General features: G+C 32.3%; 2 protein-coding genes across 4 annotated transcripts in view; one reads left to right on the top strand and one right to left on the bottom strand.

Moving 5' to 3' along the window:
• LOC129947535 (Ca(2+)/calmodulin-responsive adenylate cyclase) overlaps nucleotides 1-8,921 on the bottom strand; it is a 188,252-nt gene extending 179,331 nt beyond the window's left edge. For both annotated transcript variants that reach the window (XM_056058129.1, XM_056058128.1), the window contains exon 1: nucleotides 7,785-8,921. The gene's annotated coding sequence lies outside the window, so the exon portion shown is untranslated. The remainder of the gene's footprint in view (nucleotides 1-7,784) is intronic.
• Nucleotides 8,922-16,966: 8,045 nt separating this feature from the next.
• Nucleotides 16,967-26,942, top strand: LOC129946827 (guanine nucleotide exchange factor rei-2). Of its 2 annotated transcripts, XM_056057171.1 has the most exons (7): nucleotides 16,967-17,539; nucleotides 17,759-17,821; nucleotides 24,710-24,838; nucleotides 24,907-25,196; nucleotides 25,317-25,382; nucleotides 25,497-26,414; nucleotides 26,477-26,942. In XM_056057171.1, the coding sequence occupies exons 1-7, from the start codon at nucleotides 17,498-17,500 to the stop codon at nucleotides 26,577-26,579; spliced, it is 1,611 nt and encodes a 536-aa protein (XP_055913146.1). In that variant the 5' UTR covers nucleotides 16,967-17,497; the 3' UTR covers nucleotides 26,580-26,942. The 2 variants fall into 2 exon arrangements, with proteins under 2 accessions (XP_055913146.1, XP_055913147.1); XM_056057172.1 differs by lacking the exon at nucleotides 25,317-25,382.
• The last annotated feature ends 535 nt before the right edge of the window (nucleotides 26,943-27,477 follow it).

The raw sequence follows: 27,477 nt of genomic DNA on the forward strand, positions 1-27,477 counted from the left end.
CATTTTTTCTTAACAAGCAATATGACATCATGTCAATAATAATTACGAAACTATAGACGAACTTTGTGTGAAGACTGAAGAACTTACCAAAGAAGAATTTTTTTATCTTGAAACATTTGTTAAGATAAGAAAATAACGTCTCATCAATTAAATGCTCAAATAGGCGACATTTCTGTATTACAAAAACAAATAAATCATCAATAATAAAACCAAACATTATAAAAATAAATATTTGCGATGTAAACTCAAGTGCGTTATTTGAATGTAAAATTTCATCTTTTTTATTTGTTTTGTCAACTAAAATGTTTGTATGCGTAGTTAAAAGGGTTTGTTGTTAAGACTTAAAAGACTTGTTTTATAGTTCTCCCTTTCCCCCCCTCTCATATTTTTCTTAACAAAAGTCGTTAATAGGCATTGGAATTTTACTTACATGGGTGCGTTTTATTGTTTATTTTCCAAAGAAGATAAACTTTTGATTAGGTTTTTTTTTATATTCATTAAAGTTTTATCTAAAATGTATTTATGTAAACATCACATACATACATATAGATAAATATTACATTTGCACATGTACGCATACGCATTTATTTTGATTTATAGACAAACTTGTCATATTTTTAAATACGTTAATGATAATAAATTATAAGCTGGCGGGTAATAGACACCTGGCATTTTGTTTTCACCACGCACCGGTCCGGTAATATTTTTAAAACTTAATGCATATGCTTAAAATATGCATACAAACGCTGCAGCGCGTTGAATATTGCGAATTGAACATATTTTGTGTTTGCATATGATAAGCATGTTTTATTTGCAGGCGAATTGAAAACTCGCACAATTCCCTGAAAGAAACTGAATATTAACCTCTGTGTCACCCTAATCTGTGTTCCGGGCCATAGTGGTATCGTGGGAAATGAACGGGCTGACGAGCTAGCCACTCAAGGATCGGCCCTTCATAGCTCACTTGCAGAAATGGTTAACATTCCTCTTGGTGCTATGAAGGGTAAAATCTTTTCTATCTACCAAACTGAATCAAACCGAAGGTGGAGCAATTTACCCAACTGCATTATATCTAGGAAGATATGGCCCACCTATAACAAAACCCGTAGAAACGATCTTCTATACAGGCCAAGGCAAGACATAGCCAGGATTGTTGCGGTCTGTACCGGACATTGGCCTATAGGAGTTCATGCAGAGAAGTTGGGTATCTCTTACAACACCTTTTGCAGTAGTTGTAGTATCCAAAGAGATTTTGGTATCAAAACGGCGCACTACAGCGCTAATTGGATCTCAGGCTAAGTTGCCTTGAGATCGCCATTTCTACCTACCTACCTACCCTGAAAGAAAATAAACAAGCCAAGACCTATGTAAAACTAGGCAGTTCACCGCCAATTCAACGCTGCCAGTGAGAGTTATGACTCCGCCTGTACTTGATGATTCTATGGGGCAAATCTTTTTTCGCACTCGTCCTAAAAGAGAGTCCTAAAATATCTTAACATACATAAATCTGCTGGTCCGGATGGTATCCCCGCTATTGTTCTGAAGAGGTGTTCTTCATCGCTAACAAAATCACTGCGTAAGCTTTTTCATCTGTCCTGTCCTTAGGTCTCGTTCCGAGCGGATGGAAAACCGCATTTGTCCAGCCTATTCCCAAAAAAGGCAAATCTTCCTCACCGTCTAATTATCGACCAATTGCACTTACGTCTCTTCTTTCCAAGGTCATGATTAATTATCAGCTCAAGAAATATCTTGAAGAACGGAAGCTTCTTAATGACCGGCAATACGGCTTTCGTAGCAATAGGTCCACTGGTGATCTCATGGTTCATCTCACCGAACAGTGGAACAAATCTTTACATAGTTTTGGAGAAAGTAAGATTATTGCACTAAATATTTCAAAAGCATTTGATAGGGTTTGGCATCAGGCTCTCTTATCGAAAATGCGTGCTTTCGGTTTTCATGAATCCCTCCTTCATTGGATTAGTAATTACCTTTTGAATCGTTCAATACAAGTTGTATTGGATGGATTCAAGTCTGAAAACTACAAAATAAATGCTGGTGTGCCCCAGGGCTCTGTTTTATCTACAACACTCTTTCTCATTTTTATTAATGATCTCCTGTCTGCAACATCTAATCCAATACATTGTTTCGCTGACGATAGTACTCTTAGCTTTTCATATTCGTTTTCAGATTCACACCCCTCTTCTTCGGATGTGGAACTGCAACTACAAAATATGATAAGCTCATTAAATTCCGACCGAAACAGCATTGTACAATGGGGAATAAGAAACCGCGTGGAATTTAATGCTTCGAAAACGCAATGCTGTCTTGTATCGTTAAAGCGAAATATACTCCCCCTGCCATTATCCATAAATGGCACTTGCATCGAGGAAACTGAACATCTCGATATTCTTGGTATGTGTATCACCAATCATCTCTTGTGGAACGATCAAATACGCGATGTCGCCAAAAATGCCGCAAGATGTTTGGGTTTTCTAAGGCGATGCAAGAAGTTTTCTCCCCCTCTGATCTGGCTGTTATTAACAAGACTTACAATACGTCCAAAGCTTGAGTATAACTCCCATATCTGGGCTGGTGCTCCTGCAACTTACTTAAGCCTCTTGGATAGTATTGAACGTAGAGCGATTAGATTGATTGGTGATATTACCATCATAAAATCATTTACGTCACTTGAACATCGTCGAAATGTTTCTTGTCTCGACCTCTTTTACCGTTATTTTAATGGTTTATGCTCTAGAGAAATAGCCAGCTTCATTTCTCCTCTTAAACAGTTCAACCGTAATACTCGCGCTTCTAGGAATCCTCATCAATTTACCCTCGAGCCCATCTTCGGTCATACTGTCAAGTACAGAGATCCGTTCTTTAGCCGTACTATGCGAATGTGGAATGCCTTGTCACACTGTCTTTCCCAGTTATTGCAATAGTCAGGAATTCAAAACCAATGTGCACAGACATCTCCTTTTAACCCCTCTCTCCCTTTCCTAGTGCTCACACTGTGTCTACATAATAAGGGTTCCGTATCCACAAATTGATAGTATTTGCAGAAGGAAGAAGGAACAGATTCAGCACATGGAATGCCCAAGTGTAAACGAAAAGCCGTTTGTGTAGCAATCACACAATGATTATTTTCGTAATATGCACGCACGACGAAACCACAATGTACACCTGTCCAGACCATGATTACGAATAAAAACGGCATTACCGTATAATTCAAAATATACAACTTATTAAGGCCTACTCTTATCTTATCACAGGCTTATGACGTCATTAAACTCGTCAGTTATCTCTGACGTCATTATACTCGTAACTACCCTGTAGTTATGGTTTGTAACAATCCACAGCCGATTTAAAAGTGTTTAACTGTGAATTAATAAAGTTTGTATTATAATTCTGAAGCAAGTTAAGAATGGTTTCAATTTTTCTTCTGTTATTTCTGTTGCGGTTTAATGTTCTAAAAATAATGTTGTTTTTTTTCAATTTTGATATTGTTAGATTGACACTTTCGGTGTATCAATTCGTTATAATGACATAAGAACAATTTCTTTTGACATAACAACAAAAGTTTACAATTGTTCAATAAAGAACCAGAGTTCTGTTCTGAAAAGGAGTTTTAATTTTGTAAACTAGTTCTGAACAGAGTTTTAACTGTCAAACTTAAAATTCTGTTTATTTTGTGTGTGAGTGAAGTGCGTTCAGAGACACAAATTTGTATTACTTTTTCGTTTATGTCAACAAGTGTTCTGACTTCTGAGTAACATATGTCAACTAAGAAAAACAATTTAAACTGTGCGAGGTAAATATTTTATGTAATTATCTATTAAAAAAAATAATTAAACATATTTCAATATTCAAGTCAATAATCAAATTCAAATTTAAAGAATGTTTTTAGTAAGACATAACAAATGTCAATTCGTAAAAAGCTATGTTCAAATGCATTTAAAAAAAAGTATGACTATCCAGACAACTTTCAAAGAAGTTTTTTTTCAGAGCACATTCAATACGCTCAGTTGATTTTAGAGTTCTGAACCAGAAAATAAAACGTTTTAAAGCCTTAGTTTAACCAATTCAATACATCTTATATCAACTTAATTTAAAATTACTTTGGTACTTTGCAGAAATTTAGAGCAAACAGAAAATATCTTGTTGGGTCTCACAAAGCCGGGAGATACATTTTAAACACACATAAATTTGTCTCTACAGGAATCGGATGTCAAAATTTGTACGCGAATTTCGTCATGCAAAGGATATAAATTTACAGCTGTCATTTTTAACTTCCATATGATATTTTAGAATAAAAAATAAAAAGAATAAAAGTAAAAGTATGCATATTAAAGCAAACGTCAAAAGGACATTTTTCTAGTTGCATGAATAAATTATCCTTATTATTAGTTAATGTGTCAATTTTGACAGAAAAATTCATTTAAATTTGACTTTTAATAGAAGTTAACCCATTATTTTGGATTGGCAAGTTTTCAAACTAAATGCAGTTATAACTATTAGGATACGTTTATATGTGTCATTTTGTCATGCATACGTGAAAAATTTACAATGACATTTTATTCACAAAGAAATAATTACGCCTACATTCAAAATAAGTGCAAGGTCTTTTCCCTAAGCAAAACCTTTAAAAAAATGAATATTTATTTTGCTTGCGAAACTCAAGTACCATCAAAAGACAGTAGTTGCGGTTTTATTGATTTTCCACCACCGCCATCGTATTCGTATCAAGTCCATCAACAACACATCTAAAAAACACCCTCTACATTCGCTCTCTGCAAGTTCTGTGCTAAGTCCTAAGTGCATGATAAATATAAGAATGAAAGAAGAAAAAATGTAAAAACAAAAATAAACGAAAAAATAAAACAGAACAGAACATAAAAGAGTTCAGTTCAAGTTCATGCTATGAACAAATATCCGCGAGAGAGAACGATGACTTTAAAAAACAAAAATGGCAACGTCATTATTCCAAATTTAAAATAAAATACAAATATTTTCATAATAATTGGTATGATATCAAAGAATACATTTATATTGGTAGATTTTTTTGAAGGTGAATCTTTTTTTGCATCCAACAAGGAGAACATTAAAAGATTCATTCATGAAATCGGAAACTAATGAAATATGAAACTGACCCGGTTTTCTCTTCTCTTCGATGACGCCCGGTAAAATTAGATATTGATTCAATACTTCACGGGCCTTTTCGGTGCTGTCGAATTATGTGCCTTTTTAGCTTGACTACTAAGGGAGTGTTATTATACGGAAAACTTACAAATAAATAATAAATTGGGTGGCCCAACAGTCCATAGAGATACAGGGCCTAGTGACTTACAACTCTCAACCATTCCTGTGTGCGAGTAATTGCAGGGATAGAGGCAACCTACAGTTTATATGCCGAATCTGAACGGTTAATTTTGATAAAGCACTTTTTCATGACAACAATTACTCTTGGAGAATATGTCAATTTCTCCCAAGAGGCATTACCCGTTAAAAAATTGTAGGTGGCACAGGCAGGGATCGAACCCAAGACCTCTGGCATGACAGTCCAACGTACCAAACATCATGCCACGGGAAAACTTATTTGGAAAAAGAAATATTTAGGATCTATTTTACTATACTTTACGAACGTCAAAGCTATGACAATTTTTGGTCACCATTTGCAATAGGTAGAAAAGTTTGTTAGGTGAGGCCCTAGTTCCCACAAAATTTATAAATACTTTCACTAGGTAGATGACTTTTCCACCGAGTTTCCAAAAAGTTATATCATATCGGAATTGATTTTATCTCCAACGTTGTGTGTGTATATGGTTTTCTTAAACAATTTGACGTCATTCAAATTTCTTCAAGTAAAATTTTTGAAGAAGTCAATTCTATATAACTAGGACACACATTTTAACGAAAAATCTTACTATTTCCCGTTTAAATAGTTTCACTTTTTTTAGGAAATCGGATTGTCTGCAAAAGCCAAAAGCCTATGTATTCACACCAAACCCAAAACCAAGTTTTCGGCAAAAAAATTTACAAAAACCCAAAAACCGATTCCGCAGAATATTTACACGTTTTCGCTGGCATTTCAATTTTTGCAACATCGACTGTCAAATATTAGTGTTGATGCAAAATATTATACATTATTATAATATTTCAAATAACAAAATCAAGGTTTATTTTAATTCCAACATCTGGAGTTGTAAACGAAAACACAAAATATTTAAGTAAAATGTATTGCTTTTGATAGCAACCATCACCTGATTTGTTAAAATTTAATTGAGTGCTGAATGTTGCGAAAGGTTTGTTTGTTTTCATCTTTAAATTGCTAGTAGTTTCCTGTATGTTTTATATAAAACTTGTTATTTACCAAAAATTGTGACTTACGAATAATGTATGGGAAAATCTGAGTTTTCGATGAAGGTTTTCGGCCAAACCGATAGATTTGTTGTGAGAACCTATAAGCTACAGAACTATTTATATGTTAGTTTCTAATAAGTCACGGTAGCATTTTTTTCTTAAATCCAAATAAGGAAGTTGCAACGAGAGGTTTCATTTTTAATATACAACTATCCTTGTATACCTTTAGATGATGTCATCTTTTGTCATTTGATAATTAAAAACTAAGCCATTACTAAAAATGAAACCGTACACGCTCCAACAAAGCGTAATAAGAATTATGACAATTTTGAAGTCATTCTTCGGAAAACTAAATAACTTTTTAACTATTTAAGTTGCAGGGAAGAATTGAAACTTCATGCGTCGCTCAAAAGTATTTTTCATAAAGACTAGGTACTTAGACTTTTAAAATTCAGTTCCAGATAAGAACTCAAACCAGCTCAGCTCCAACGCCGAATTTTGAGTGGAAATGGTTCCTTAAAATGGCTCAAAACGATTCGGATTTTCTTCAAAAACAATATTCAGTGGTCTATTTCGTCTCTGTTTTGGCATTTGGTGATGAGTTTTGAGTATTTCTAAACTTTCGTAGCTATTATCATGGAACTCTTTTGACGTTTATAGTCATTAATTTAAGGGTGCGTTAACAGTTTAAAATCATATTATGCAATTATATTACACTATATTACTTTAAATACTACTCAGGACATATACGTAGGGACCTTGCACGACTAAGACTATGTAAGAAGATACAACTCAAGACATTAATGGAAGACAGAAGGGTTGAAAGAAAGAACAAATTATAATTCATTAAAATTTCAGTGATCGCTGGAACGTTTTAACCTTTAAAACATCAGATTTGTTCCTTTTCTCTGAATTTGTATGTTTTTCTGTGCTGTTTAGTCTAAAATTAAGTCAAGTTCACACTAAAAACAAAACTTGAAATTCAAATTATTGCAATAGACCTATTCACAGTGAACTTTAATATCATATATAAAAATCACATCATTTATTTAAGTTCAGCACAACTGCATCTTTTTGTTTGAATATCTGAACCGACAGCCCTGACACTGCTTTTAAGAGTTTCAAGAGCATCAAAGGATTTGAAGGCGTAAAACTCGTTTATCTATTTCTTCTTTTTGTATTTATCGAGCCCATTGCATACCCATACCCAAACCAAACCCAAATTCAAACCCATCAGAACAGAATCAATTCTTATTCAGCATCTTAAGAGAAAAAGAAACAAAACTTCGAAGAGATTTTTGTCAATAAATCTACTTAAAGTATCTCAATTTTAATTGAAAATGATGCAGAAACCAACGTAACGAATTGAAAAATCAAAATAAATAAAATACACTCCCTATTTGCTTGAGAAAAATCAAACTCACCTTATTTTTGCTATATTAACTGTATAACGTTAGATTTCCAAAATGACAGTTGAAAGCATGTTGAAATGATGATTTTTTGAAATGTGTTATCCTCTTAAAACAATAGTAGAATAATAATGACACTTCTCTCTCCCGGTTTGTTTGATTTTAAGGGCAAGTTTGTTGAATTGGGAAACCAACAACACCTCTGCTATTCTCACTCCAATAAGGATTTAAGGAAGGAATTTTTAGGGGCGCGACAAAAATGTGCAGAAAATAGGAAAAAACAAAAAAAAAAAAACAAAACACAACGATTTTTATGAAAGAGAGAAAAACAGGAACACACAGGAGCACCGTCGAGCACAAAATATACGGCTACGGCAACGGAAAACGGCAAGTGCAGCAAGACAAGTGAGTGACTAATTGGAATTGGAAAGACGCGTTTTTTCCCTTCACTTTTCCACTTAAGAATTTATTTTTGTATTTATTTATAAAATAACCACTGTGTGCACAGTCGAGGACAGTGGACAGCACACAAGAATTAACAACAAATAAAAAAACTCGAAACTTTATGTAAATAAACTTAAAACGCACTCTAAACAATTGACGTTTTATTTTTCTCTTTATTTTATTTTTATTTTTCTTATTATGCTTTTCGAATGCACCAAAACCAAAAGACCAAACCAACAAGAAAATGGGGAACGAAAATTCAAAGACACATAGACGACCACAAAAATCTGATTCCTTCAAGTATCGATTTTTATATTCTTTTTCTTTTTTAACTAACCACAAATTTTCTATCTTTAGTGGATAATAATTGCACCAATAGTATTTTACTTATTAGATACTTTTAAGGGATAGTGTAAAATTATAAATAATTTAAAATATTTTGACTGCAAAAGAGCACAAAATCAATTTGTTTTGTTTTTTCTTTTTAATTTTAATAAACTTAATTTTCTTATGTGATTCTTCGTCGGCGGATGGATTTTATTTTATATTTTACTTCTTTTTTTTTAATTTTATTTTTGTGTTGGTTACAGAAACAGAGTGAAGCGGATTGAAGAGAATGAACGACTGCAGAACAATTATTTTATACAACCGCGGACCGCATTCAAGTTGAAAGAAATTTTGCTGACTGAAAGCTGAATAGACGAAACATTGGATTTCATATAAAATCTGAAAACTGAAATTTGTTTTGTTGATAGATAAAACAGAAAAGGGAGACTATCGAAAGAGAAAGGATTTTGGGGTTTAAGAGATTGTTGAAAGAGAATGTGTCACTAAAGTGAAGGGAGTTTTATGTGTTAAGTTAATGTTGGAAATGCATTGAATAGGGTTGCCATATAACATGCATAATTTTTGAATGAAGTTTATTTTGACATTTAGGTGACAGACATTTGGTTTGGTGATTAAAATGTGATTAATTGAGTCAATTTTGTTATATTTGGTATCAAAATGGAAATATTTAAGTTGTTTTTTACGAAAAAATATAAAAATAGGCTGGGGTGCGACCCACACTGATAACTTCCCATCCCGTCTGTCGATTTGTCTTGCTTAAAAGTTTTTCTATATGTACTCGTATCAATTTTTACCAAATTTGCGTACTATATTTTGTAGATTTTATTTTCTTATGACTGTTGGATTTTTATATAAAAATTACTGAATATTGAAAACAATATTTTCTGTGAAATAAAATAAGTTTGAAGCCAATATTTTTAATTTTTGAAAAGCTATTTGAGCCGAAAGTAAATTTTTACCAAGTTTTAGTATTGTTTTTTTACAGTTTTTTTTTGTAAAAAATCTGTCAATTCGAATTTTTTAAAAATTTTACCAAATGTTGAAAACAATATTTCTTATAAGATAAAATTAGTTTGAAGCCAATATTTCAAATTTTTGAAAAGATATTTAAGTCGAAAATCAATTTTTACCAACTTTTGTTAATTTTTTTTCGGTTTTTATTTTTTGTAAAAAAACTGTCAATTCGATTTTTTTCAAAATTTTACTGAATGTTGACAACAAGATTTTTTGAAAGATAAAAGTAAATAAAAGCCAATATCACAAAGTTTTGAAAAATATTTGAGTCGAAAATCAATTTTACCAACTTTTATACATTTGTTTTTAGGTTTTTTTTTTTGTAAAAAAAACTGTCAATTCGATTTTTCTCAAAATTTGTCCTAAAGTTGAAAACAATATTTCTTATAAGAACAAATTAGTAATAAGCTATTATCTCAAAGTGTTTAAAAGATATTTGAGTCGAAAATCATTTTTACCAACTTTTGTTAATTTTTTTTTCGGTTTTTATTTTTTGTAAAAAAAACCGTCAATTCGATTTTTTTCAAAATTTTACTGAATGTTAACAACAATAGTTTTTAAAAGATAAAAGTAAATTAAAGCCTATATCTCAGAGTTTTGAAAAGATATTTGAGTCGAAAATCAATTTTTACCAACTTTTATACTTTTTTTTTTAGGTTTTTATTTTTTGTAAAAAAACTGTCAATTAGATTTTTCTCAAAATTTTATCAGATATCAAAAACATTATTCGTCGTTGCACAAAATTGTTTTAGAGATGAAATCATATTTCAGTCGTAAAATTTTGGAGGTTAAAAATTTTTTTTTTAGTTTTTTTGATTTATAAAAAAAACCGTTATATTGATTTTTTTCAAAAAAATATACCTGTATTGTATCACGTTACAATATATTATATAAAATTTAATTCAAGTCTCTAGCGTTTTTGGTTCGTAAGATATTTAGGGTTAACCAAAATTTTCACCTTTTTTTTAAACTGCTATGGTAAAAAAACCACAAACGCAATTTTCTTGAGAGCCCTTTCTGCATCTTTCTGCCTTATTGTCTGTATAACAAAATTTATTTGAAGTCGATATCTCTTCTGGTTCTTGAGCTATGGATGACGAAAAAAACGCCGCGAACGTACGGACATATGGACGTACGAACGTACGTACACACGCACTCACAGACATCTTTCTAAAAATCTTTTATTTCGACTCTAGGGACCTTGAAACGTCGAGAAATGTCAAAATTTTCAATTTGACAAATCATACCCATTACAATAACTTCCTATGGGAAGTTAATAATTAGTGTGATTTTTGGAATTCCATAAATAGTACAGTATAGTACCAACAAAACGATCCGCAGTAAGCAGATTTTTGTATTTAAAATTGGTACAACTGAAAGAGATCTGTTAGATTAATAATAAAGAAAAACATAACTAGAAGAAAGTTTTGTGAAAATCAAAAGTTAAAATTAACTTAGCAAAAGAAAATTAACTAAAACTAACAAAATTGACAATTTTCAAGAAGAAATGGTAAGAAAATATCTGGAAATTAAGATTCTATAAAAAAAAGTTTATTTGAAAATTGCTTGAAGGAGAGGGTTTGTTCGTAGACTACTACATTAGAATGTAGTGTTGAAGCGAGCTTGAAGCTCGGCTCAATTCTTCATATAATCGAGTTGAAAACAGCTTGATTCCACTCGAATCCCTGTATAAAGGAGTTGGTTTTACAGATAATGCATTATGGTATGTTTATTTCCATGTTTTTGTACAAAAATATAGTTTTGTTTTAATTAAATTACAAAAAAAATAGACATGGAGTAGGTAGTCTTATATGGTTCTTTTTTTTACACTTTAGAATTTCAGAAAGTAGTAAGCTTATAGGAAGCATCAAACTACGATCAGACGCAAATCATAAGTACATGTGTTAGTTGTTAGTAAAAAATAATACAAATTAGCATTTAACTATTACAGAAACAAAAAATAAAATGAGAACGTTTACGATAGTGGAGCACTGGTTCTAAACAATGATTTAAATCCCATCTTATTTAAATTTAAATCTATCGATGAACAGTTTAAGTTATATAAAATGCTCATTCAACTTAAAGCTTCATTCTTCCCATAGTTAGTTCTATGGAAGTCAATATGTATAAAATCAAATGTGTGCAGGTGATGAGTTCCGCCCGGTAATTCAAATGTACACAAGATAGCAAATAAGGTGCATCAATTTCACCATTAATGAGTTGATGAAAAAATACTAAGCCATTATTAACACGCCTTTTATGGAGAAATTGCATTTGAAGAAGTAGAATACGATGTTCATAGGGAGGCAGATCATAGGGATCTTCCCAAGGAAGACCTTTTAGGGCAAAGCGAATGAAATTATGTTGAATTGATTCAATACGTTTTCTATGAATTTCGTAATAGGGGGTTCATACCTGCGAAGCATATTCAAGATGAGGACGAACATGGCAATTATACAAAGAAAGGGTAACATAGGGATCATTGAACTCCTTTGCCCAGCATTTTATAAAAACAAGCATAGAACTTGCCTTATTAACAATAAAATTAATGTGATGTGTAAACTCTAAGTTGGAACAGAAATGTACACCTAAATCTAGAAATGTGGAGACACGACAGAGTTTTTACTGTGATCAAATACGTTATACTGATTAGTTTTTTAGTGAAAGTTTTAGTCTGGCATTTTAAAGGGTTGAGTAAAAAACTATTTTTCCCACACCAAAATGTGAAACTATCAATGTCGGCTTTTTAAAAGAATACGATCATGGGTGGACTTTATTATTTTGAAAATCTTCATATCTTCAGCAAAAATGAGAAGTTCACTTGAGCGTAGACATGACGCATACATCTTTAATAGACAGGATTAACAGAAAAGGGCCAAGATGGCTTCCCTGGGGAACACCAGATTGAGCAAAAAAAGGTGCAGAATGACAATTTCTAAATTTTACCCCAAAGGATCTGTTTTCAAGGTATGATTTAATCCAAGCTAAGAAAAATGGTGGAAAACCAAGAGCTTTAAGTTTAAATAAAATAATTCCGTGGCTAAGATGGTTCAAAGCTTTAGAAAAGTCAGTGTATACACAGTCAACTTCATAACCTTGTTCTAAAGCGTTCTAAACAAATCAGATCTTCATTGTTTAACACGAATCAAACTATCACACTTTGAAAATATCGAAGCACTATTTGCATTTTAGAAAGTGCTATCAAACTTAATCATTTTTAAATCTTCTTGTGCGGTGAAAACACCAAACAATTTATTTAATCTAAACTGAGATAAGCCTTTGGTGGAAACACAGCAAAACGTAAAAATCTTTTCTATTGCTTTCTCTTGCAAAATAACCCCAGTGAGTCCATTTTCACTAACAATTGATTGATTTTTTCCTCAATGGAAAACACATATGATTCCACAGCTACTCAACGGACACAGCCATTGAGATAAAAATGCAATATCAGTCGTACCACCATTTGAGAACGAAATCACATAAGATCCATTCCAGACTCGTATAAATGTCAAAAACCAATCCATAGTAAGATTCTACTTCAACTTTTATCGGTAGTATTCATACTACGGATCTTGTTTTTGTTATTCTTGTAAAATCCTGCTATACTATGGATATATTTTCCAACAAAACACGGGTAATGAAAAGTTTTCAATGAAACGCTGATTTTTAATTTTATAATTCAGAACAAAAGCATTCCACTGCAAGCGTTCTATTTTTTTGTATTCCCACCTGTTAGTTTTCTTTTCAATAATAAACATCAAGTCTAACCTTTTGCTGGCTTACAATTAGGAAATTTGTGTCCAATAACAGCAATTTTCAGTAAAAGCTATAATTACCCTGGCAAATTCGAATGATTGGTTTCAAAGATTTATCTAGTAAGCACACTTTCGCAAATATGTCGGTAATTGTTCCCAGCCATGAATTTTGGTGTTTTTTTAAAAGAACTTTTTAAAATTGCCCCCTTTGTTTTTGTTCGACTTTCATTTCGGAGCAACAGTTCTTAATATCTAGTCGTTATAATTTTGACAATTCCAGTATTATTGATAGTTTTCGAGGTCTGCAACCAAAAACAAAAAATAAAATCAAAAATTCACCGATCTTTAGCTTCATGTTAATTTTGTTTCACTGCAGAATCAAATTATACATTATTTGAATCGATTATACATAAATTTGAATCGATAGTACGGTCCATATAGTTTAATTTAATATTGACCTTGACTGCGCCTCAAATGGTTCACCCGTTTATTCCAATTTTGGCATACTCTTTCAAACATTTCGGCCGGTATCTCAAGAATAAATGTTTCAATGTTGTCTTCCAATTCGTCAATTATGTCTTCAGCCCAATATCCCGTAGCTCTTACAATGCTTCTGTCTGATATTGACTCCAAAATCGACAATTATTCTTATTTAAGTACGCATTGAGCCAAAAATGATCTTCGTTACTGAACGCAATTAAATGGAAGAATCGCTCGATGAACTTTCTCAACAGAGCACGCATTTTGAAAATAAAATTCAATAATTTGCAAGCGTTGTTCGTTTGTAAGATGATTCATTGTTAAATTTTAGACCAATCTGAAGATGTTTGACAGTAAAACAAAACACGAAACGTGCCTCAGCTGTTTAAACTAGTGTTGCCAAAAAAATAATAGCTAAAAAATCACCCTTTATTTTAATTTTCAGTTTTAAACCTACTTATTTATATTTTGTTTTTTGAGCCACTCTACATTTCTAAAAGAGTTTTTTTTAAATGAACTACGTACTAACAAAGAGGTATGTAAGGGGTGGATGCGAGGTTGTCAAGTGTTATCGATGTTTTTTTTTTCTGTCACGTTACATTGATGAAAACTAGTCACCACACGCATTAGTTAGCATCAACAATCATATTGCTATATTTTTGTTGTGTTTTCAATTGTGTTTATTGTTTTAAATGTGATGAACGCTAAAGATTTTGTAATCTTGTACTGACAGTTGCAGCAGGTGAATTAATTTAAAGCGTAAAAAAATCTAAATCTTACATGAAAAAGAAGTGGTTGTTCTTTACTTAGAGAACTGTCAAATTCCAATGAACATTACTAGAATTTTCTAAATGACCACCACGCCAATTGTTGCATGCATCGATTCTTTTTAAAGTCATTTCCGAAAACACATATTGGACGGTATCTCAACCATAAGTGCTCAAGAGTTAAAGTTTTGTATGCATAAATACGGTATTTCGCGTAGCCCTGCAAAAAAAGTCTTGAGGTGTCTAATCGCATGATCTTGGCGGCACGGGGAATGTCTCTTGCTATGAAGCCACATTCGTTTGAGTTGTGTGCCATGTGACACCGTCTTGTTGAAACCAAACTTTCTCTAGATATTCTTCAAATCGTATTCTTCAATAGCAGGCAAAAAAAGTCGGTTAATATATGACCATAACGCTCCAAATTGACGGTGTCCAATCAATCCTTCTGACCAAAGATCGCACCAAACAGTGACTTTATGTGGATTTAATGGCCTCTCTTCAATCACTTGAGGATTCTCAGAACTCTAAGCACGACATTTTTGTTTATCAACATTCCCACCGAGCGAGAAATGTGCTTCGTCGCTGAAGAAAATTTCGCCTTCCACCGCTATGTTCTTTAAGCACCCATTCTATTTATCTACGACGTTGTGATTGGTCAGCTGACTTCAATTGTTGTGTGAGCTGGACTTTATATATATTTAAAGGTGTAGATACAAAGATACACAACGTTTTGTGAGACAATCCTAATTTCCTGGGAACGAAGAGGAATTGACACATTCGGGTCTTTGGGAACACTTTCATTTACAGCAGCGATATTTTCAGTGGTTTGATCGAAACAACGATGCACAGACCTTACAATATCTCCTGTAACAGTAAGTGTACACTAGATTGCCACATCTGCAAATTCATTTGTCTTCAAAATGATTGATGAACAAATTTTTCTGCAAATTAATTTGGTGTGTATACGATTGTCAGCCTTTCGAGACAATTTTTTTAGTGACAGATCTGGCAATATTTGCAGATCTGGCAATCGTGTACACTTAGCTTAACCAATGCAGTCTCTTCAAATTTCGCCAATTGCTTGCGTAGTTGGACGATGATTTAAACCATAATCTCCTTTTAGATTTTCTACTGAAAAAAATAATAGGTTTAAGAACACAGTTTGACAGATGTCGAATTCCAGCCCTATACTTTTGATACTGCAAAATGGATAACACGTTACAATACCCAGATGCAACTGAAATTCACACCACATTATCAATGTTCTTAAGCTTCATCAACGTTACCTGAATCGAACGTCATTCGAATAAAACTGACAGTCAACATTGATGGACGCCCTTAAAAATGCGATAATTATTATTTATTTGCTATTATATATCAAATAAAAAGATTTGCAAATTCGTGCTGCGGTAAAGGAAAGTCCCTCTTTATAAATATAAACATCCACAGTCTTATTTAATAGAATTCGCTAAACAGATGAATAGTTATACAGTGAATAAGGATTTATGTAGGCTCTATGTAACGTTGCAAAAATTCCTATTTATAAAAAAATCTGCTATAAATTTTAGTTATACAATGCTTATATCAAAAAAAGTGCCAAAAGTACTATAAAATCTGCTAGTTGTCATAGCAACTAAAATATAACAAAATAATTCCAATTATTTGTATGATATTCTCTTTCGAAAATCTATATTTTTTTTAGATTCTTCGTTTCTTCGGCTCACGAGCTAAACTCGAGAGGCATTATTGTTTTTATTTTAATTTCAAAAAGAGAGGAGAGAAATCAAAATGACATTTACGAAATAATAATAACAATAATTTCCTTATGTAGGCTCTATTCAACCTCAAAACGCGTTTAGCTTATTATGGGACTATGCAACCTTGTATAAGTTTTATAAATAGCATTTTTGCGTTTAGAGGCATTATAGAGATAACATAACTTTATGTAGGCTCTATACAGCGTTTTTAAATAAGACTGCCAATGTTTTCTCTTAAGAAATACTCGTTTTCTTAATATCAAAAAAACAAACCCATATTTTACTGATTGGGTGAAAATCCCAATAAGACCAGGGCAGTTGCGCAGAATATCTTGTGTTCAGCTATTCATTGTGCTTCCAGCTTTAACTTCTTCCAAAGTACTAAAATTAATCCCAGAAACAAATGTGTACAGTTCGAAGCAAATCTTATTTAAGATAACCACCTGTCAAAAAGTTTACCTTTTTTCTTATCTTTTGTTGTTGCTTTCGACCAACCAAACTCTCGCGCATATCTCTCTCCATATTTAATGATAACAAACTGTCATTCTGGGAATTCATAATAATTTTTTTTTTCTACTTTTTCTGGCTGCCACTCGGACTCGTACTCGGATCGGATTCGGGCTTTTCTGACATCTTGCACAGTGGCAAGGGAAGATAGTGAGAAAAAAAAGCAAAAACAAAAAAGAAAAATCAAATAGAAAATTTTCTTGGCCGAGGGATGTTTTGGATTTCGATTTCAGTCAAACAGAAACAACATTCGGGGTGGTGTATCTCTGAGAGTGCATACCTACGGTTACGGTCGGAAAATAGCTACATCCTTTCCTTTTTTCTTCTCCCCAACTAAGTGCGGTGTGTCCTTAAAACAGATTCGACTACCCCAAGAAAATCAAATGAAAAACCCAACAAATTCATATTTCAAAAGAAAGAAAATATGTTGTGAACGAGAGTGATAATAATAAAATATATTATATTCTTTTTGTTTTACTCTTTTCTTTTATAAACAACACTTCTTTGTATCCAATAAAATCTCAATTAAACTACTGTTGTGCAATCGATTGAAATTCAATTCAATATTAAGCAATATATACGTTTCTATTACTTTGGTAATTTTCAAATAAATAATTTAAAAATCAACCAAATAAAAAAAACACAAAACCGTGGAAATGTCCATTGAAAGCAATACCCCTGTGGATCCAAGAGTTCAAGTAAATTTATTGTTCCTTTCTATTTTTATTCAACTACAACCTATGTACATTTTATTTTGAGGCACTAAAAGAATAAATATTTAATTGCTTTTGTACATATATTTCAAAAATGATGTCATAAATACGAATTCTAAAAAGAATAGCAAATGCGAAAAACAAGAAAATAATTAATTCATCTATCTATTTATGTTTTTTGTTTGTATTTCTTATTTATTGCAGGTTGAGCTGGAAAAACTTAACTCTGCCACTGACAACATTAACAAATACGAAGTTGAATTGGAGGTGAGTATTGATTATTATTTTGCATGCAAAACCACGAAGGGAATCATGTAATGTTGTGGATTGGATAGATAGATGATTTATTAATGTGCCATAGGCGCTTTTATTGTAGGTACCTAACCTACCAAGTTGTGTAGGAAGAATACAAAAATGTAGGAAGTGTTTTTTGCACTCGGAAGTAGATACCAACCTACTCACTTAACTACAGGGGTTTTTCTTTGGTAAGGAAAAGGCATTCGGAACTTCAAAGAACCACTGCGCTTATTAAAAGTGACTATAGTTCGTTCTTCTTTTATGAAAAAACTTCAACTGGCCTATTTTTATACCACCTACCTTTTACCTATATCCTTTTGAAAATAAAAAAAAAACGTTTAACGAACTTCCTACACACAGTTGAGCTGTAAATATATCCCTAGAGGCTGTTGTGAGAGGTGTGACCTTCAATTAATTAGCGATATTTAAAAATAGCACGATTTAACAACATTTTATTATACGACCTATCATATCATACGAAGATATAAAATAAATGCCATGTAGATATAGGTTTTTATACTTTATATGTAAAATTGAATGAATGAATATCCCCCATAAGATGATGGTAACAAATTTTAAGAGCTCACTCAATGCACTTAAGTGTCAATCTTCTGCGGAAGATGATGATGACCCATGTAAAAGCTTTTAAAAAAAAGACAATTCAAATATACCTACGTATGTACATATGTACAATGGGACTATAATAATTTTCCATTACATTATTTTTGTATTCAAAACAGATAAAGAGAAAATTTACGATGTTGAAAAATAAAAATAAATAAATTGAAACATGATCAATAAAGTAATTTCATGATAAGTGAATTTGGGTCATTCTGGATTTGTTTGTTTATAAACAAAGGCTGACATTCGAAATTATTTTTGATGAGGGTAGAATTTGTGTTTGTGTTTATTATTTTGTATACAAATTTATCAGAAAAGGTATTTTTAGCTGTTTCTTGTAAGTGTTTCTGTTGACTTTAAATTGTTTGAAAATTCTCCTTTCACATGAACGGGGTGAGTACCGTTAATCAAACCTCTAAAACGACCTAGCAGTTTCCTTTTTCAAATTTATTCACATTTTGCGATTTTAGTTCTTTCTTTTTAGATTTGACTGTGAATATAAGCTTAACAAATGTACTCAATTCATATCCTTTATTTTAAGGTTAATTTATATATAATTTAAAAATGTTACCATGTTTGCTATAAAACATTGTCTTATCCTAAATGGTATATTGTTTTGAATCTAAATGAAATATCAGACGTATTAAACATAACGTATGGATATTGGGTACGTTCAGACCAAGATATACAGAAAACTATACATTTGGATATATCGTCTATACTCCACTTTGTTCGTAAATCGCTATTTGCAAGTTTTTTTTCTGTGTGGCAGTAAAAATGGAATTTGTTGCACTGCATTCTTGTTTGAGATTATGGTTTTCCTGCATTAGGTCACTGATTTTGGAATCCTGAGAAATTTTTTCTTCCTGAAGCGAATTAATTTTCTTTTCAAGATCTGAGATGGTTTTCTGTAATGCAGTAGCGGTTTCATCAGGCCTAAGGATTTAGAAATGGAATTCAATCCAGAAAATAAACAATGCTTTGAATTGTATGCTTACATGCTGGGTTCATGTTCAGGATGCTCTTCCGCTTCGTAATCTTTTTCGGGAATAATGGGATCAATGACTTGCTCTTCTTGAAAAGCAGAACTTTTCAGTAAACATTCTATATCTGAACGTCGTTGTCGTCTTTCCAAGCGATCACTTCGTTTGTTGTTTTGGTCTATATTTTCTTAATTTAAAGAACTGTAGAAGGGAAGATTTTCTGTGGTAATGGCATCGGCTTTAAGTTTCTTGCTGTTTTTTGGTGAATATTGTAGAAGTTCATGTTGCAGCTTACGGATATATTTGTCTCGAGTAAAATGCTTTGAACAAATGTAGGCTGTTTGCAAGTTTGTTTTGTCTTTTCTGCCACATTTGCTCTGCCAAACTTTTGCTATTGCCAAATCTTTCGGAAAACGAAATAGTTTTGTTGGCACTTTATTTCCTTTGTTTAAATATTGTTTACTCTTCTTATTATTGTTGGTATCACAACTAAAAACTGAACGAACTGCCATATTTATTTATTTAACAAAATTATTTGTGCAAAACAAAACACACGCGGTAGAATTCAAGCGAAAATTAATGAAAGAATGTTTATCTGTCAAAAAAAGTAATTCAGATGACGTACATGCGCAGAAAATTCACAAAATGATGTGCGGGAATATAATACCTTCTATTCTGTATGTCTTGGGTTCAGACCTCCTACGCTGCGTTCAATCTCGTGTTGGATAGGTGGATTTTTAGATACCTTGTTGAACGAGTTGGAAAGCTCTATTGAGATAGCTGTCAAAAAATAAAAACAACTTTTAGCTGTTCATAAAATGCAGAGAAACATTTAAGTTTCGAAGTCAAAATTGTTGTAAGATAAAACATTTAACCGATAATTCAACTTTCTTTGTAAAATCTGGAGACAAATAGCTTCCTCATCGTCTATTATGTACAGAACATCCTCAAATACAACTTCAACTAACATTTTGTATCTTTTTCATTACCAACAAATACAAAAAGCTGAAATTTCAAGTTTCTTGAAATTCAACCATGTGTTGAATCAGCTGTTCTGTCAGATAGCTACAGTGTTGGACAAAGAATTAGCACACAAGACTTCAAAAATATGTAACAAAAGATATTGTGCTTTTTTTACTTTGCGGAAACTTCATTTATTTACATAATTAAATTCATTAACAAAAAATTATTTTCTAATAAAAATATATAGAAATTCACATAAAACTAAAATTTTTCCAAAAATAGGAGATCATGTTTAGTTAGGAATGGCCACAGAATGAGCACAAGATTTAGGACGTAAAAAGAACGGAAGATAAATTTGTTCCTCAACCCGGAAACCTTTCTGTTTCTACCTAATTACACATTGCAACCGGCGAGGAATACTCTCCACTAAACGCTGGCATCTCTGAATTGGAATGCTGTTCCAGGCTTCTCTAATTGTTTCCCAAAGATCTGCCAAATTTTTCGGTTAATTTTGTTCAATCTGATGTTCCACATCGTTCAGAGAAGATTCAGATCAGGACTCTGCGCTGGCCAGGAAAGAACATTTATTTGCTTCACTAGTCGGGAAGTATGCTTAGGATCGTTATCATGCATAAACTTCCACCTCAATGGCATATTATCATCAGCAAACGGCTCCATGTGGTTCTGAAGTATGCTTTTATACAAATGTTGATCCATTCTCTGGTCTATTTTTACAATGGGTCCCACACCGAACCATGAAAATGATTCCCATACCATAATGGAATCACCACCGTGCTTAACAGTTTTTACTGTGTACCTCGGATTGAGTTCTTGCTTTGGTTTTTTTTGGCATAAGAAGCATTAATACGATCATCAGGGGGCTTTCTCTGAATAGGGTTGGTTGTATGATGTATTCCATTATACTTTATTGCATTGTAAACCAATTTTCTTGATTTAAAAATATTTCTTAGAACATGTGCTAATTGTATGATCACAGTAACTTGAATGATACAAATTGTTTGCGTTTAGAAAAGATAAGAGAATAACTAAGTAACGGGACATTTGAAAGAAATAACAGGGTGATACTACCTAGAATTTCAAAATATAAAACTTTTTTTTAAAATTCTTACTTCTCATTATTATAGAGCATCATAAACCGAAAAATGGCTTTTTGTGCTAATTCTTTGTCCAACACTGTACATACATATGTACATACCCCAGAAATTCTTGGATACCTTTGGAACTTTGGATTCCTTTTTTGACATCTCAGCTGTTATTTTACACATAAAACACTAATAAAAAGGTATCCGGATATCCTATCTGTCTGAGATTGAACGCAGCCTTAAGGGACTTCATTTGCGGAACGTTCTTTGAACTTAAATTTTGTGTAAGGCAACTAGTTAGTTTTTCAAGTGTGATAAACTTCAAACTTGGAACTTTACTTCAATAACCTCTACTTTCAATTGATCTTGCAAAAATTACCAAAACCTTCATTTTCTACAAAACACTCCATAGGTAAGCTACAATTCCATCTTGACCTGTACTTTGTGCTTTTCCAATTTGACAAAGAACAATTTTACATAAAACATCAAATACAATAGTGCAGAAAATAAATAATTCATACTCTTGATCAACTGCCATTTTGACATAAGTAGATTTGACTTCATAGTTATGGAGAATTTTCTTCAATAACTTTCCAGTCAAGTTCCCAATAAAGTTATCTTAATTAGAACACAATGGGCAGGTTCAGGCAACACAAGGGACGTCATTTGCAGTCAACTTCATTCTTTGAACGTAAATTTTGACCAAGGCAACTAGTTAGTTTTCCAAGTGTCATTACTTCACAAACAACAAAAACAAAAAAAGTTCTTAGTACAAGAATTACCAAACACATTACTTGTTTTTTTAAATTGACAAGGAGCCCTTTTACAAAAAAAAATATATGGAATTGTGCAGAAAATAAATACATTATAGAGTAGTAAAGCTCAGCTTTCACTTGAATAAAAAAACAGGATCAGTTGTGATTTTAACATAAGTTGACTTGACTTGGTAGTTAGGAAAATTTTTCTTGACCAAGTTTCCAATAAAGTTGCCTTAATTGGAAGGCATTTTTTTGGCTGCTGGCCAATCAGATGCTAGAAACTTGCCTTACTTTCAAGTCCCTTATGTCGCCTGAACCTGCCCAATAACATCATTAACCTATATACTTCAACAAAAGATCTTCGTAATGTTTTAGGCCTCATTCTTTTTTACATTTTTTACATACTATGCTCCAGTGAAATGTCCTGTCGAATTCCTACCCTTAAACTTGCGTTTCTATGAAGTTTCTAGGCCGTATTGTGAAGTATAGATATTCATTCATTAGCCGTACACCGCAAATGTGAAGTTCCTCACGATGCTTAAAGAATGCAGTGAAGGAGAGAGACCTGCCATGCATTCTTTAAGAATTCAAAACCAATTTATAACAACATCTTTTTTCTAAACCCTACTTTTATTTATAATACCTACTTAAACTGTGTGGGCTGTATTTTACCTTTAAAGGCTTAAGTCCAAACCAGATTAAAGTATAAATGGATTCGATTCTTTGAAATGACGCTTCATCATTTTCATTGGCTTAAAACTCCTGAAATTATTAAAAAAAATCCATACAACTGCATTAAAATGTCATCAACTAAAAAAGTGTAAGCTTGCTTCCATATCAAGCAATTTAAAGTGTTCTGTGAAATACAATTTTATGGAAGAATTCAATCAAGAAGAAGCCAAAAACTAACATTTCGATGTTTTTTTATTTTTTAATTATTTATTTATCTACAAGCGATTTGCTTAACAGATGCAGTTACAAAAATTTTTACTTATTTATTTAAAATATAAACTTATACAATAATTCAATTTTAAATTTATCTCGAGATAAATGAAAATCAAACATAACACATACTTCATTGAACGAGGGAATTGATCGTGATATTGGTTCATTTTTTCCATAATTTGTTCTATGCAGTTTTTCAAAAAGTAAACAACTTGTTCTTAACTGTCTAGATTGTACATAAATGGAAATCTGAGAAAGCAAAAACTCACTTTTTATATGATAGCAAAGTATATCTCTCACAAACATTACATCATGAATTTTTCTTCTAGATTCTAGGGATTTTATCCCGAGCAATTGGCACCTAGCTTTATAGTCTGGACTAAAATTCCAACGCATTTTACGAAACACAAATTTTGTAAACCGCCTTTGGACCAGTTCAATTCTATTAGAATGAACTCTATAGCATGGGTTCCAAATCACATCAGCATATTCGATTGTTGACCTGACTAGTGAGGTATAAAGGGTTAGTAAAACATAAGGATCCGTAAAATCCTTACTATTCCTTTTAATGAAACCAACTAGGGTGTTGGCCTTAGCCACAATGAAATCTATATGCTTTTTTGGTTGCTTAATTGATTGTTCGGCGAATCTTAGAAGAATTTAGCAAAATTCTGGTAACTCTTTATTACAATATAAATTATTCACCATTCTAAACCTCTGTAGCAGTAATTAAAGCAGAGATCCCTTAAAACAAAGCGTACAACTTTTTAAAGACTTAGCGTATTTTTGGCATGTTAATCGCAAACCGTTTTTTACTTTAAAATAAAAACAGAGAATCACTTTTTTGAAAAACGTTTTGTTACACCACTTCTCACCACATATTTTATCTTATTCATCCTTTTAACCAGATTAAGCCCCCGTTAATAAACACTTTGAATGTTCAGTATACGGCTATTTTAAGAAGTTCGAAAGTTTCCATAATTCTATTAAAAAGGAATCGAAGTTTTTGCACGCTGACAAAATAAGTTCTTAAAGAAGATTATTTTTAATTTTCAATCGAATATTTTTAAGACCTTTTGAGTAGATCTATTTTAGAACGCTTTTAATCTCTTCCTTCGTAGTCTAAACTGTTGTTTGAGATAGTTACTTTTCCTCGTTCTTTTCACACCTAAATGATCTAACTATTTCGACTGAAAACACTTTGATTTATCGGGTCGCCTATATGAAAAGCAAAAGTTAGGGAAAGATGATTTGGAGATAGCTTTATTGCTAAAAACATTGTAGTGTGACGAAAAGTTTTATATTTCTTAACCGACCAAAAAACATTCAAAGAAAAGAACACTTTAGAAACTTCAGAAAAATATAAAATCTGTCGATTAGTTAAGACTCAAGCCTTTCCTTAAAGACCATTCTTTGTTTATATTTATTTCTTTTTGTTGTTTAGCATTTAAAATACCAATTTAAAACAAAGCTGTTAACTTTCAGGAAGCCAAATGTGAATTCAAAAAACTTCTAGCCGAAAGTGTTGAAAAAATAAAGCAATCCGCCCACAAGCTTAGCAATTCTATTCAAACAGCCAAGCCTTACTATGAAGCACGATTATACGCCACGCAGGTACTTTGTTCAATCTTACAAAATCTTCTCAAATGATAATTGTTTTGTACTCCCATTGTATTGAACAGCTTTCAAAAGAAACACAACAAGCAGCTAGTAATTTTGAAAAAGCTAAATCCGTTCATGCAGCTGCCAAAGAAATGGTCTATCTGGCCGAACAGGGATTGGGAGAAAAATCTACATTAGATACTGCCTGCCAAGAGATGCTGAGTCATGCAGCTGGACGCGTGAATCAATCTCAAGTTGAATGCACTGAAACACGAAATATCCTAAAGATGTGTGAACTTAAACAAGAAGTTGCCAATAATCGTGTTGCTAAACTGCAATCACAGCTTAAAGGTGCCATAAAGGCTTCGAGGTGGGGTTTGTCTTATGATTTAATGCCTGACTAAAAATGTTTCAAGTTGGAACAAAAACCTTGTTAATTTTTGTTTAGTTATATTTTATTTTTATTTATTATTTTTTTATATTATTTTAGTTACAACATTCGAAGAAAACTTCTTTTAATCAATTTATTGGCATACCAACATGATTTATTAATTTTGTAAGTAGACACACGTTTTATTGTTTGTAGATGTTTGTTTGTGTTTGTTTAACTGTTAAGTGTGTAAACAATAGTTTTTAAAATATGTACAAATATTTCTAACTACATTTTAAGACCCTACTATGAAACTCGAGCAAACTATAATGGACTCCTAAAAACCCAAAAGGAGAGAATAACAAGCCTAGAAAGTCGGGTTGCCGAAGCGAAGATGTCGTATAATGAGGCATTAAAGAATCTAGAACAAATATCTGAGGAGATTCACAAAATGCGACAGGAGAAGCGGAAGATCATGCAAATAGAAAAAATGGCTGCAGAGACCCCTGCTCAAGAAGTTGTCACTTCACCATTTCCGTGTCGCATTGAGTCATGTGATGAGTATCTGGATATCCCTCCAAAGTTAAGCACAAAATCGAGTCCAGTTCGACAAAAGTATCCCGACCAACACGACTGTCCACATCTACTACAAGATTTTGAGTCCGTTTTAAGATTCCCGCCAGCGTCGACAGGCTATGGAGACATACCAAAGTCCTCGAGTGACACTCTGTGTTCGACAATTGCCCGCCAACAATTGGTTACTACTTCACCGATAATTACAAACGATGACATAGAGCAATGGACTGAAATCCGACTGTCGAATTCGGGTAGCACCAGTTCCAGCTATTCTCATCATTCGGGCAGTGGAGGCGGGCTGGCTAGTGGGTTGATCGATGATCATACACCAACTGGAAGTGAGACTTCTTCGTGTGATGACACGCGAAAAGTAACCTGCACCACGGTTTTCAACATCGACGATAATGTCGATGATAAGAAACGTGCTGCTGGAGAAACAGGCGGCATAACCACATGGATCTCGAGATCAAGTAGTTTCAAGACTTCTGGACGGAGACAGAGCCTAGATTTGTTGATCGATGCCAGTGACAAGGTCAAGGATGTGTTCACTTTTGGAATGCAAAGAGTTGGAAAGAGTTTGGAGCGACGGAATAGTGAGTCAGAGATGAATAATGAAAATAGTGATTTTTTTCTCTTCTCAAGGTAAGTTTTTTTTTTTTTTCTTCAAAAACCAATTCTTAAAATAACGATTAAACTTATTTCAGATCAGACAAAGATCATCTTTCAGATGAACAAGTTGAAAATCTACTTTTAAACGATGAAGGAGACTTAGTGTTACAAAATATGAACGACATATCAAATTATTAAGGACAATTACAATTAGAAGAAGAAAACAAAATTATGAAAAATGTTAATTCCAGAAGAATTTAGCTAATGCAATGGATACCTACTATTTTTGAATTATTTTGTTATTATTTATTGTTTAAGTGTAGAACATTTATTTTGTATGATTATTATGTATATTTATTTGTTAATTGTTTTGTTTTTCGCTTTTATGAAAGACAACATTACATTCACAAAAAAAAACAAAAAACTTATCTAGTCATTTAGAAAAATATTAATACAAAAACAAATTAAACAAGGTTATTAACATTGGAAAGTTTATACTTATTAGATGTTGATTAAAGGCAACTGTTTTAAGGGAGTGATATTTCTTCATTCCAAGAGAAATTATTTGTTTTATTAATTTATGTATGGGAAGAATTCTATTGGAAAATAGAAAGATGAATTTCTGATTAAAAAACAAAGGAAATCGTAAGTGGATTAAAGATTTCTTTAATAAATTGGTAAATACAACTTGGTCGGAGGAATGAATGATTTTGAAAATTAGTCAATTTGTTTTCCGTGTTCAGTAGAAGCTTTTATCAATCTTAAAAGAGAAGAGAAAGCAAGACTTCTAAAGGAACAGTATGTAATTCATCATACCTAAACATTCTATTCGGATAATTTTACAAAATAATGTTCATAAGAATGATGAATTCGTGTCTTTAGAAAATATAAAGAGTTGAAGCTTTGTAATGTAGCTTTGACTGTAAAAATATTTATCGTTCGAATCTTAGCCTTAGCATACGCAGAACAAATCCAAAAAACGAACTATCAACTAAATACAAGATAGTGGATATCAACAAATTGAATGAGTCGGTATAATGATGAGGAAATTGAAATTCCATTTTCGAACGAACTGTTAAGCATAGAGATTCTTTCT

This window comes from Eupeodes corollae, chromosome 2 (assembly GCF_945859685.1).
Source record: "Eupeodes corollae chromosome 2, idEupCoro1.1, whole genome shotgun sequence".
Classification (NCBI taxonomy): Eukaryota; Metazoa; Arthropoda; class Insecta; order Diptera; family Syrphidae; genus Eupeodes; species Eupeodes corollae.